Genomic DNA, 13,830 nt, shown 5'->3' on the forward strand with positions numbered 1-13,830 from the left:
TGGAACCTTTTATACCTGGCGTAATTTTCTTGCTAGGGGGTGCTGTGGGAAAGCCAGACGGGGATGTGGCTCTATCACTGGGACAACAATATTCCAAAGCTTGTGGCAGGGGGGGGTGAGTCGCCCCCCCCGCCAAAGCCTGTAGCCTTCAAACAGCACCAGCTGCTGCCTCAGGGATACCTGCACAGCCCCACGATTTGTCACGGGGTTGTGGCTCAGCCCTTGGAGGAGGAGGGCAGCCTGTCCCCAGTGTGTCACCCACTCCCTTATATTGATGGCATTCTGCTGACAGGACCTGCCCAGCAGGATGGCAGGGAGGCACTGAGCAGTGTGGGGGGCCCCGTGTGAGGGCATGGTTGGGAAACGAGTAGGAGCACTTGACGTGCAATTTTTAGGCATCATCTGGCAAGGAGCCTGCTGGATTACGGAAACAAAACTTCATACAGCTGAGCCCCAAACCAAGGTTGCTGTGCAGCACCTTGTAGGATTACTGGGGTATTGGCACCAGTTTATCCCACACTAAGCACCGGTTTTAAGGCCCCTGTATAATGCAGTGAGAAAGAGGAACCAGTTTGTATGGGGGCAAGATGAAAAAAGAGCTTTTGAACAAGCCCAGCACACTGTCTGCCCTGCAGTTGTGCTGGGACCTAAGCAGCCTCACAAACCTTCTGAGCTGGGTGTCCTCGTTTTGGGACATGATCTTGCGCATTGGAGTTTGAGGCGAAAAGGTGAAAGAAGGCTGCTACCCCCTGCCTGGGCTCCGGCAGCCCTGCCGTACGCACACCCCCCTGAGCAGTGACGGTGCGCCTAGCTTACGGATGGATCAGCAAAATATGTCCAGGGCGGAAGCGGTGGAAGGATGCTGCCCATCACCTGCAAACATGCTGGGGGCCCATTCCCCAGGTCATTAATGAGGACATTAAACAACACTGGCCCCAGTATCAACCCCAGGGGTACACCACTGGTGACTGGCCTCCAGCTGGACATTGTGCAGCTGATCGTGAGCCCCTGGGCCCAGCCCTTGAGCCAGCTGGTGAAGCTTGGTTTTCCTTTTGTAAATCGATGCTGACTACTCCCAGCTACCTTGTCCTTTGTATGTTTGGGAATGGTTTCCAGGTCTATTTGCTCCATCACCTTCCCAGGGGTCGTGGTGAGGCTGGCCGTCCTCCAGCTTCCCTCATCCTCCTTGCTGTTCCTGAAGACAGGAGTGATGTTTGCTGTTGTCCAGGCCCCGGGATCACCACCACCATTCACAAAGAATTGAGAGTGGCCTCACGCTGACACCTGCCAGCTCTCCCCGCACCCAAGGGTGCATCACCAGCTCCCACGGACTTCTGTAAGCCCACATTGTTTAAATACGTTCCCCAACCTGGTCCTCCTCTGCTGAAGGACCAAGTATTGATCTGTGGGGTTCAGCGCCGCTGAGTGTTGTCGTTTCACCTATTCCTAACTCAACCTTTGCAAAAGCTGAACCCATGTCACAGTAATTTGACTTTCAGGGGGGGAAGGGTTTTAACTCCTGCATTCTGCACCAGTGGCTGCCTTCGTTAGGAGTACAGCCCTTCCTGCTCCAGCAGGCAGAGGCTTGCCCAACGCCCATCTCCATGCCCACGCAAGAGTTTTGGTGTGTTTGTGCCAGCCGAGATACAGCACAGGCTTCTCCACCAACAACCAGTGTCCTTCTGGCCTACACGTCTCCCTCCAGGTGTGATGGATGCCCCCACTCTGCATGGGTGAGCAGCGCTTTGGTTCAGGCATCACCGACAAGAAGGCCTGACTGAAATCAGCCCTACTGTGCAAACCTTGAGAACTGTGCATCATCTCAGGAACCAAGGAGTCTGGGCCACGTCCTACCAGGAGTTAAGGGTATCGGTCCAAGCTGAGACTAGACATAATCAAAGCTGCTACAGCTGCACCTACACCTACACTCGGCTGGCTACGAGTCGATCACTTTACGCTATAAAAATTTGTAGCCCCCCCTGAGCCCATTGAGCTCTCCTGTACAGCAGCAGGGCTGCAGGGCGGTGATCTCCTCTTGAGCAGGGACACCTCTCTGGGTTACACCCCCAGGCTGAGAGACCCCGACCCAGCATCTGCTATCTATAACGAAGTAAGCGATGTTTTACATTAAGCTAGCGACTTTTATATATCCAGCTATTACTAGAAGTGTAGTAAGTAGTAGAGTGTTTGACCGCTGTCTAATCACCATCTAAATCATCATTTAAATCATCATCAAATCACTAACTAACCTTCAATTATTGCTTAATCAGCATTTGATTACCATTTGATTTTCATTCAGTCATCAATTAATTACCATTTGATCATTAATAAAACCCTTTTAGTTAACCCCATAACAATGACTTCTCTTAATAATTCCCCTGCGAGACCAGAAAAGCAAAACGGGTAGGAAAGCGAAGAGCAGCACAGGAACAATACAATCTGGTGTCAAATTATTTTTTCCTCATTTGAATTTATTTTTAAACTCTTAACGCATTAGAGCTTTTGTTATTAATGCAATTATTTATGATTAAGCTTCAAGTTTCAGGTCCTGTTTAAGAGTTACACTGGGGCCTGGTGGGAAAGTAGATTACCAGTGGCAGTTCAATGGCAGTGTAAACTACTGCTGTGACTCAGCAAGCAGAAAAATCAATAATGATATTATTAAGGAAAACCAGAGTTCACAGGCAGACTAGGAACATACTTGTAATTAATTTCTGCAGCTCAAGTAGCCTGTAATGGCAGGCATCTTTTCTGTGCTCTAGTTCATCACAGCATTTCTGCGCAGGGAATATATCCCTGCGTTTCTTCTTTAAAACATTGTATTATGCCCAAAGTCTCAATAATGCTTTATGAAGACCTGACTCTAAACTAATCTGCTCTGAGATGTATCCACGATGCCAGAGTTAACCAGCATTCCTCCCTGGAAATTATCATCTCATGCTTTATCCAGGTATAAAGTACCAGTGCACAGATTCCCTTTCCACTTCAAGTAGGTACAAACTGACCAGTACGTAGCGTGCCACAGAAGTCAAAATGCAGTTTATGCCATTTTTAATTATGATGCTTAATTTTAACTCCTGTGGCTCTTCAGTCAAAACCAGAAAAATTAATATTTAGAATAATGATAGAGGTATGATTCCAGCAGATATCAATTGGTTATACCCATGGTACTTTCTCTTCCTTCCATAATCAAAGTAAGTTAAAATCCACAGGAAGCAAGGCTTCTAGCTTTCACATTTTGTATTTTTTAAAATGTAGCAACAAATAAGACAATGAAAGTCCAGTTATGTACAAATGAAGTAATATCAAACAACATCCTCCATCTTCAAATTCTCCATCTATAAAATTCTTATAATGCAAAAATAAAGGATCACGCAAGAATTAAAAAACTACGTTCTTGTCTCCCAAGAAACCTCACTGGAGCAGGGACTCGGGAACAAGGTGGCTGTTTTGTGCCACTGAAATGGCTGCTCCGTGCAGAGGGTGCCGGCCACTCCACGCCACTGCAAACCCCGTCCCCGGGACGCCCGACAGCCGACAGCAGCAGCAGCAGCCTCCCTGTGAGGGGGTCACCTCCCACTGCTGCCCAGAAACCAGAGCTGCCGCGGTTGTAGCTCACCCTACAGCCAGTTCCGCTGCGAGCTATTTGGTTCCCATTAGCATTGGTGGGAATTAAGAGCAAGTTATTAGTGGTATGTTTAAAATACAACTCTTGGTTCACGTTCCAGCATGAAACAAAAGACCCAATATATTGCATTTACTTCAAGTTTGACAGCGGCAGACAGTCTTGTCTCCCGGCACCATTATCCATTGCTTAATTGGTTAACCAGGCCCGGGAAAGCTCATTACCTGGCTTGAAATAAGCCTGACTACAAGACTCACACCCAGATCTGCCCAGGGGATGCTTGCATTTATTTAGCCTGCATGTTAACAGGGCATTTGAAACACCCTCCTGGGGACAGGAGGAATCTGTTACTTGCATCTCCACCCAAGACAAGAATCTCTTCCAGCATTAAAAAAGAAACATGTCCTGGTGCAGGACTCCCTCCTAGCCACGCTCCCCAGTGCTGCAATGGCTGCATGAGGATAAAAGATTTTGATGCCTCAAGCATCTTACTGGCTGAATCACACAGGGCTTTTAAGCTTATGTTGTACACCAGGCTAATACAGATACCATCTCATTTCTGCATGCTTCTGTCTTTTAAACCTTTGAATGCTGTGTTCTTCTCTATTTTGTATTTGGCAAATAAGCACCTTCATTTACTTGTCCAAATAAAACTGCATAAAATCAATATAATCCTTTCTACAGGTATGCTGGCCCTTAAAAGCAGGTGTGCAGCTCCCCCAGAGTATTGTTCCAGGGCATCGAAAGAGTTTTCTTAGCAGCATTGGGCAGTGATGACTGGTAATGCAGAATTCTGAGAGGAGAAATGCCTTCCTGGCTTTAATTGATCTGATTATAGGCTTTAATTTATGTGACTTGATAGGCTTTAGTTTACCTGATTATGAAGATGGTATGTGACAAATACAGTCGCTGACAGGTACTGTGTAGGCACTACATGGAGCAGAATGATGCGAGGTGATGCTGATGTGATCAGGCACATGAAAACAAGAGACCTCTGATTTAAATGCCCCAAGCTGGGCTTGCAAACACCATCTCTATGCACTGTTTCCAGATGTTGTTTGCAGGAGATAAAAAATGCAGACACCAAATACATTTCTGAGAGAGAGCAGCTCTGTGTATGCTCTATAGCAATTAGCAAGTGTACTCTGTGTAGAAAGGAAAGTCATGGTAAGCCAACATCCAGTTTTCCACCACTGTGTAATTATCTGTGGTTACTGAGTTACCATACGGCCAAACCTGAGCCGCAGCAGTGCCTCTTTACAGCTCACAACTGGCAGAGATAAAGGCAACTGGAGTTGAAAACTCGGGTACTGGATCAGATTCCTGCCTGGTGATGGCACGACAGATGGAGACCTTGGAGAAAAACGCAATATAGGCAGCAATCATCGGTCAGAAAAGCTTTCTGGCACGGGGCAAAGTACCAGGGAGCACAAGTGACCCCCAGCATCTCAAGGCAGCCTGTGGCAAAGCTTCTCCCACCTCCTGTTGATTCTCAGTTGAAAGAGAAAACGCCTAGAAAAAGCGGTATAAGACTCAAGGTTAATAGAATCGCTTCTGACTACTGGAGGTGGTAATAAGGACTGAAGAGAAGATGGAGGCAGGGACACTCGAGAAGGTTTCCAGCCCATGATGGGATCTCATCTCACATGCTTGAGGGGTTTATGTGCCTGCAACAGGATGTGGATCGAAATGTGATCATTGTCAACAAAATGCATTTCAACCCACCACTTCAATCCACATTTCAAAAAGCAAGGCAAAAATTAGCCGAGGTCAAAGCACATCCATCACATTCTCAAAATAGCAACCAATTTCTTGCTACCAGTTTCCTCTTCTGCAGGAGTTTCCTCCAGCAGACACAAGGACAAAGCACTTGATAAAACAACCACTGTCCTGGCATGGAAAATGCAGAGGCAGCAAATATATCCAGTCATAAGGAAGGTGGTAAAGCTTTGTAACCGAAAACCATAATAGCAGGTTTTTATTGATGTTGAAATATAGGTGAGGGATATGTTTATGCCGTACTTCCCACGCAAAAAGCGTATGAACCAGTTGTTGCTGGGCTCAGCACTGTGCCTAGGAACCCCCACGTGGACGCTTGGGTCCAGCATCTCGGTATTCACTCCACAACTTCATAAAACATGTCGCAACTCACCCTGTGATGTAGGAATCACCTGGCACGGCATGGCTCACACCCAAACCAGGGCAGCCTGATCCACCCGCTGTTGGCAATGATCCCTGCCCCGTGTTAATCCTCTTCCCCTCCAGATCACACCCGGGAGGACCCTGGGATTGCAGAAGCTGGTCTGTGCCAAGACCATCACGGACAGAGTGCCACCAGTGAAGTGGGGCAGAGAGCCATGGTCCTGCTGTGTCTCCTGGTGTAGGTGAAGCCTTCACGCCAACAAGCCACAGCTGGGACTATGGATCCTCACCCCTCTGCAAGCTCCCCCTGCCTGTCCTGCCCTTGGAGAACCCGCTCTGGCAGCCTAGAAGAGCCCATGAAGTCAAACGCACACCAACAGTACTGCCCTAAGTATACAGATGGCAGTTAGAAGTCAGTATTTGTACATACAATAATTTTACTAGACAATGTAAATTTTCAGGACCATAGATGTATCAGCCCCTATATTAGGGCTATCAAAACCCACACCTGGGTTAAGATACCGTTGCCTGAGAAATGTGAATCTGCATCTGAAGAAAATTAGCTGCATCACAGAAACCTCAAAAAAAGCAGTAGTTGCATAAGAGTGACCCACAGGTAAACAAGGTGTTGAGCTGAAGAGAACTCAAACCTTCCCACAGAAAAATAAATTAGCCACTGTAATACCACAGGTGGAACTGTTTAAAATTGTTTATGAGAATGCAACACACCCCACTAAGTCGTCTGGGTGCTTCTCCAGAATTGCTCAATAGGTACGTGCCTATTGCCTTAACATCCATGAGTTTTTCAGTATTTGACCTATGGTGCTGGTGGTTGTGTTTGGCTGGCCTGGTGACCTGTGCTTGCAGACCAGCTCTAAAACCTGGCTGCGATACCAGAAGCCCCTTCTTACACAGCTCTTCACTTCTGAAAATACTAGCAAAGGCCCAACGCTTCACTCTGCAGCTTCTGGTGACCCTGCCCGAAGCATTGCTCGCTCCTCCTCTGCCATGCATCACCTGGTGCAAAGCCTCATTTCATGCAGAATTGTGGGGTTTTGCTTTAGCCCCTCACGAACAATGTCCAACGCCCTGTTTACCCTTTCGACGGCTGCTGCAAACTGAGTGGAAGTTTGGAGAGGACCAGTCATGGTGATTCCAAGACACTCACAGCTGGGTTCTAGCATCAGGATTATTTTTCCTATTTATATCCACAGTGGGTTTCAGTTACTATTTACAATACCCTGTTGGCTTTTCTTCTCAGTACCTTGCATAACTTTATCTCAGCAAACTCTGTCATGTTGCTGTTCACTACAGCACAGCACAGGAGCTTGCGTGGAGCTCCGCAGGGAACAATTTCAGAACTGCTGACACTATTTTCCATGTAGTCACATCATGCTGAGCAAGCAGGAATTTCAGGATGCATAATTTATTAACCGCCCATATTTATTCTGGATTGAACAGATTTTGCTTTTGTCCAGAAATACACAAGCTGGTTCCAGAGAGCAATATGCGCAAGCACCAGGAGCCAACCATCAGTTCCTGCCCTACTGACACAGAACAACCAGCGTGCATCAACAGTAGCACAGTAGATACCAACATGTAGGTTTTAGGAGATGCGAGCACCCTTTGAAGTAGCACAGGTCTCGGCTTCCATGTGGGAAACCAGTACAGACAACACGTGCCACACACCCTTCCTATCCAACCTTTCTGCAGTGCAGCAGTTGAGTCCTAGATAGCAGCATGCTTCTGGCTGCAAATGTGGAGCAAGGACCAGAAAACGGAGCGGGAGAAAGCAGAATCAGGCATACGACACGAGCACAAGGGAGAAAGACAACACAGAAACGGGCATTATGAGGGAGGGAGCAATCTGGTTTAATCATCCCCTTTTTTTCAGACTTCTACAGATGTTTGGAAATGCTACTAACAGCACTGATGTTGGAACAGCTTGATTACAACCAAACTCAAGCGTGGCTCTTCAAAACCAAATCGTTGTTCGACTGAAACGGAGCTTGGGCAATACAGGTGAGGAATAGCACGTCTTCCTTGTTAGCAGTTGTTGTTTTTTCCCCTGAGTGTACTGCAGATATCAATGTGATAGTTCCAAGCGTAAAGTCTTCCAAGTGTTATTCGGACATCATTAACAAATCATTTACAGCTACAAAAAATGATGCGCTCCTCTTTTCTTCCGTTGCAGAACAGACTATTTAAGCCTCTATACACTTCCCCAGAGAGGCACTGTAATTATGCTTGAGATTTCTAACATCACATTGTACTACCACTGTCTCAAAAGCACAATCAGGCCATAAATCACAAAATCCAGCAGCTGCTCCAGGACTAATCACGTGCCTTCTCTTTGTTCCAGGTGATTTCAGTGAAGGTGGGAGGAAAACCACCACCACTACTCTTTTACTTGCCTGCACTGGAGCCAGAGGAGGCACTAAACACAGGCACAGCCCAAACAGGAATCACTCCTGACATGAAATCCAACACCACATGCCTGCACTAGCAGGCATTTTAAAGCTGTAATAAAAAAACCTCTCATTGCCCCATATATTTTCCAATAAAGGGCTTGTTCAAAACAAACCAAACCCCAAAAACCAGAAGACCAAGAACACTTAATAATACAAATTTCTCAAACAAGCTCCAAGAAATGTGACACTTGCATGCAGGAACCAACTCCCCCCCCTCTGAAAGTTCCAGATCACTCGCTAGCAGAGAAGACAACTACTGTTTTCTCCCCATCACTAGCAAGTTTTCATACTCCTGCACCATGTCCCCAGCTACAGTCTCACCACTATGTAGCTGCTTCTCTTGTTTCTTCTTCTCTCTCAGCTACCTGCAGCTGCACCAGTCCTGGAATACAGAGACAACCACATATGCACAACGTATGTCTGTCTCATGTGCCCACAACACTTATCTAAGGTGCTCTGCTAAGGGCATGTGATGGTATTCAATTCCGCAGCGTACAAATCCTTAGAACTCACCTCTTCAGAGTTTGTGGATATAGGTAACTCACAAGTTGCATCAAATATGTCTGCATTGTGTTCCTCTCAGATTCTGAATCATGCCTGTGACACATCCTTCCTGGCGTATCACTTCACTTGGCTGCATTTAGGTGTAGAAAATGAAAACCAGGATTCTTGCAGACCTGGTGCTGCATACTGTGGCTAGCATTAGCTGTTGTTAGATTCCATTTTCGGCCATTTTACCTGTGGACATCACCCACTCACCGCCAGCTTTACTCTTCCTACTCTCATTTGGCTCAAGAACTGCTTCTTTCATGACTGTCCCCCTGCCCCCCAACCTGCCTCTGTGTCCCTGAGAAAAACACTACAGTCAGGGACTACAGAACACAGCCTGAAATTCTGCCCTGTGACTTTTCTTCACCAGTGCAAAGCGCTGCTGTGTGCAGGAGCCCAGCCAATGCTGTCAAACACTACCAAGGCCTAACTCATCAGCAATTTCAGTTAGAAGCCCAGACCCTGTGCTGCCCTGGGTCCAAATGACCCCAGTTTGTTTGACACTTCAAAGTAAGTCCTTCATCTTGTCCTGAGGACAAGGCACGTAACCATTTCATGAGTCGTATTTTCAGGTTGCTCTTCCTTACATATACATGCAAGGTTTTTCTCTCCCCCATGGTTATTTCCAACAAGTGATCATTATCCCCATCATCAAGATACTTAGCCAGGCACTGAGTTCAAGACAAGAAAAGAAAAAAGTGCTTAAACATGTAAATTTAAGCACATTGGTATTTCCTGATAAATCAGGATCTAACAAAACTCATTAACCAGAGATACCCAACAACAACAAAAAAAAAATCTACAGATCCCGTAACTTTTTATTTAAGTAAGCTGAGGATATGTATTTGGCTCAGGACTTTTTATCCTTGACTTGAAAGAGACTGACTGCAAATAATATAAAAAAATAGAAAATGTAAGATTAATCACTATTTTCAAAATCGTCACAAATTTTGAAAACAGTTGTATAAATTCTGCAAACTTTGTGTACCCTTAAAGGGGCATCATTTCGTTACCATATATAATAATATTTGAAAATATTAGTACTTTACCCTAAAGTTTAAACTTAGACATATTTATGATGCGTGCAATTTCAAGAGGGTATCAAAAGTGGTAATTGTTAGAAAAATATACATACTTTTGCTTCTGGAAAAGAACAGGTCATTTGAAATATCTGCCAAATAAAATACTAAAAAAGCCTGTCCACAGATTTTTTTCACAGTCCAACATAAAATGTATGTTTATACACAGCTTATGCAATCTGTCGTTTTCAAGATATAGTCAAAGTTTCGCCAGTACAGAAAAACATAATCTGTTACTGCTGTCTAAATTGTTGGCTGCACTGATGCGTTGATTGTTTAGGCAAGCCAAAATAGTAGAGCCATACAGTGGTACACAAAGCAATCACAAGAAAGGCAAAGAAAAATAAAAATACATAAGAACAAAGGAAAGCATACTGATAAAGATAACATTGGGAGGAATAGTGACCAACAGTGAAAGACATGGACTCTTTAGTAGCATGCAGTAATTTCTACAGAAAAAAACCCCAACCATACTCCAGGTATTAAAAGGACACTTTTGTGGTACTTCTCATGAATTTTTAGAATATTAAAGATTGCTTTACTGTCTACTGGAAATATCCTGGACTGAATTTGTTTCAGTGGATACGGTTTGTTGCTGTGCTTCTGTTCATGGCAGTGTTAAAATTCAGTTGCACACATACCACACAAAACAAAATGAAACAAAACCCCTACAGTTTTAAAAGGAAGTGAGATAGAAAGAAATTTTCAAAAACATGTGCTTTCAGTACCTGAGTGCAATGAAGCAGCCAACATAACTATGGTTTGATTATTACTTGTTTAAATGAATTCTGGTGTAAAGAATGATTTCAGAAGAGCAACATGGCACTTGCAACAGTGACTGAAGTTAAAGATATGGTGACACTTCAAGATCTGAAATCCTTTACAGTGTCCTTTTAAGTGTCAGTAGACTAATATCTTAGCTGCAACTGAAAAAGAAAAGAGGCAAATCCTAATGAGATAACCCAAGTCAAGAATGTTACAATATGTCACAGTAATAAACAAACAGTCCATGGAACTACTGAACAGAAAAAAGCATGAAGGATAATAGCAGCATATGGTTTACAGTTTTCACTTTTCAGTTTATTAATATTAGCGGTGCACTCGGCAATGGATAAAGCAAGAAATGAAATTCTGACAAAACTGACAATTATCTACCATGTGTCAACACTTAATTATAGTCCTTGTAAACAGCCAACTCCATTTTGAAATTTAATTGCAAAGAAAATAATATTTACATATAATATATATGTATATTACCACAAAACCAAAATTAAGTCAAATCCTTATCAAGGAAATCACATTTTGAAGAGAAGAAAACATAATACAATATTAAATAGTACATGTCCAAAGATTTTGAAGGCATTGTGATTTTCATGTTTTCTCCCTCCAGTCATTTCCCCCTGAATTTTAATAGACTAAATACTTCATTTCAGAGTAAATAAGTGGAAATATTATAGAGCAACTCCGGTAAAGAATAGCTCCACTACTGAAAAACGCTCGAGGCATGGTAATCCAGGACTCCGACTTAAAGCAAAAATAAACAGCGTATAATGCCACAGCAAAGAAATGGCCAATCAGTACCATTGGTTTAGGAGATAACCTGTATTAAAAATAAATAGATAAAACATGTAAACAAACAAAATCAGAAAGCATTGACAAAATTTTCATTTCACAAATAGAGATCTCCACTCAAAGATTACACATCCCCTTCTGATTTAGGCAGCTCTGGTCCTACCATCTCAACTAAAAAATACAAAAAGCTGGTTGTCTTGGAGCTGCTACAGACTCTGTACTCCCTTCCACAGTACAGCCAACATACACTGCTGCTTTCTCTTCATTTCCAGTAGCCTGCGTCTGCCTTTATCATCCCCCAGGGGATTATTCTCGACAGGCTCTATCAGTTTTAGCTCTCATTCCAAAAAGGGAGAAATACAAATGCACACATTCTCCCATGTTCCACATAGTATGATTTCTTGAGCATTCACTAGTTTCTGAGGGGGTCATTCAAAACACCTTGATAGTTACTGATTTCCCTGTTCCTTATACTCTTTTATGGGAGACCTCATCCTTCACTATTCTCAACTTGTCAAGCATGAAATGTCTCCACCAGCATCTCTGCCAGCCTGGACCACTCTACCTCATTCAAGCTCCCATGCCACCACCTACATTAACTTCTCTCAGCTTTTAGTGGCGCTTTTTACAAAGAAAAAAAAAAAAAAGAAGAGTCAGCATTTCAGCATTTAAAGACACAGCTTCTAATAAAGCTCCAAGCTTTAGTCTAATCCTAAAAATACAGGCTCATGTGGACTATCATCCCTGTGCAGAGCTGACTGATGAGGAGCAAGGCAGCTCAACCCGGCTCACATTAACCGTTACCAGCACATTCAACTTACACAGACAGCAATCCAACAGGACCTGAGACACATTCTCCACCAAGTCTGAAGTAATGAAAACAGGCCTTCTTTAGCTGATGCAAGGAATCTACAAAATTAATTAAAATGACTCAACAAATACATTCAACACATACAGGAAACTTTTTCAGCATACTCAATGGTGATAGTAAATCCAGGACTTTGGTAGCTGTTGTTCTGTTAAACTCAGATGAATTTTCAGCTAGTTTTATTTAAGTAAAGGATAGTCTTATAGAATGTCTACATATTCTTGAATTAACTGACACTTGTTCAAGTGTTTTCTGTTTTTGTCTTTGTTTGTGGGGTTTTTCTTTGGTTTTGTTTTTTAATACTAACTTCAGACTTGCCTTCACATTCCTAAACCTCAGTTTACATAACACTAGAACTAAACAACTAGGAAGAGAACACAAGCTAACTCATTAAAATCCTTTAATTGATGTATTTTTAATATATATCAATATACATACACCTATATACACAAGCACGTGGACATATGCTCACATACGTAAATATGCCTGTGAGAGGATGTGTATTTACCAAGTTGTAATTAGTCAGAAGTTACCTTTAAAATACACTTACCATCTGTGGCAGCAAAGAGTTCATAAAGTGCCTGCGCAAGAACATTCACTACAAAAGAATGAGATTTTTTTCTTGACCAGTAAAATGTTCTTTTTGCCTGAAAAAGGAAAAGAAAAAAGTATTTCTGTTGGTAAATACAGAAGAGCATTCAAAAGATTCCCAAAGAGGTGGTAAGAGTCATACTCATGAAAATGTACAGTGGATTTAGTGATATGCTAGATCAGTTCCATGCTAGGCCATTAAGAAATTTTGGAAACTTGCCGAACGAGTTAATCTAGGTTCCTCTTACACTAAATATAAAAAAAACCCCAACAGGTAGTTCCAGGGCGTGCTTCATCTCATCCTACAGTAGGTGGCTGGGGTAGGTCAGAAACTTGAAGGATAACACTCATCTAGTTCTCTCTGTTGACTGAAAGAAGGAAAAAAATGAAAGGCTGAGGTGACTAGCTGAGATGTAAGTATCTGCATTTGGTCAGGCAAGTCCTGTATTGTCCTGACATTCAGCGTCCCTCTAAGTGCTTCTCAATTTTCAAATACACTTTTTGAATCATTTACTTATAGTCTATAATTATTCTAGCTGTAGTTTAGGCAAGACAATATGCCTAACCTGATTAAAAGCAGTAAACCAATAAATAAGAAATCTTGTTATCTACTGATCAGAATTTTAGGTCTAAATCTCACTGAAAAAATAAATCTCACTTCAACACTGATGATGTCTTCTAACTTACTATAGTGAGATTAACGCAGCAGTCAAGAGGCTAGTAGAGCACTGAGACGTGTGTTGAAGAACTCAGTACACATGCTCATTATTCTCTAAGTGCCACTCACACAAGTTTAATGGTCCAGCCCCACCCCATTTAAGATCATCTATGTTACAAATACAGTACTAATATGGGAATTAGTGGCCAAGCCACTCTCCATCATCTACCAGCAGTCCTGGCTAACCAGGGAGGTCCCAGACGACTGGAGGCTCG

At 43.3% G+C, this 13,830-nt stretch overlaps 1 protein-coding gene across 1 annotated transcript in view; it reads right to left on the reverse strand.

The window, feature by feature from the left end:
- Positions 1–10,902: 10,902 nt before the first annotated feature.
- The window catches only part of SQLE (squalene epoxidase), a 17,334-nt gene continuing 14,406 nt past the window's right edge, over positions 10,903–13,830 (reverse strand). Inside the window, exons 9-11 of the mRNA XM_009699909.1 lie at positions 12,857–12,953; positions 12,260–12,347; positions 10,903–11,466 (exon numbers count right to left, since the gene is read on the reverse strand). Coding sequence (XP_009698211.1) covers positions 11,274–11,466; positions 12,260–12,347; positions 12,857–12,953 — 378 coding nt within the window. The 3' untranslated portion in view covers positions 10,903–11,273. The remainder of the gene's footprint in view (positions 11,467–12,259; positions 12,348–12,856; positions 12,954–13,830) is intronic.

Source organism: Cariama cristata, unplaced genomic scaffold, assembly GCF_000690535.1.
Source record: "Cariama cristata isolate BGI_N322 unplaced genomic scaffold, ASM69053v1 scaffold7325, whole genome shotgun sequence".
In the NCBI taxonomy this organism is placed as follows: domain Eukaryota; kingdom Metazoa; phylum Chordata; class Aves; order Cariamiformes; family Cariamidae; genus Cariama; species Cariama cristata.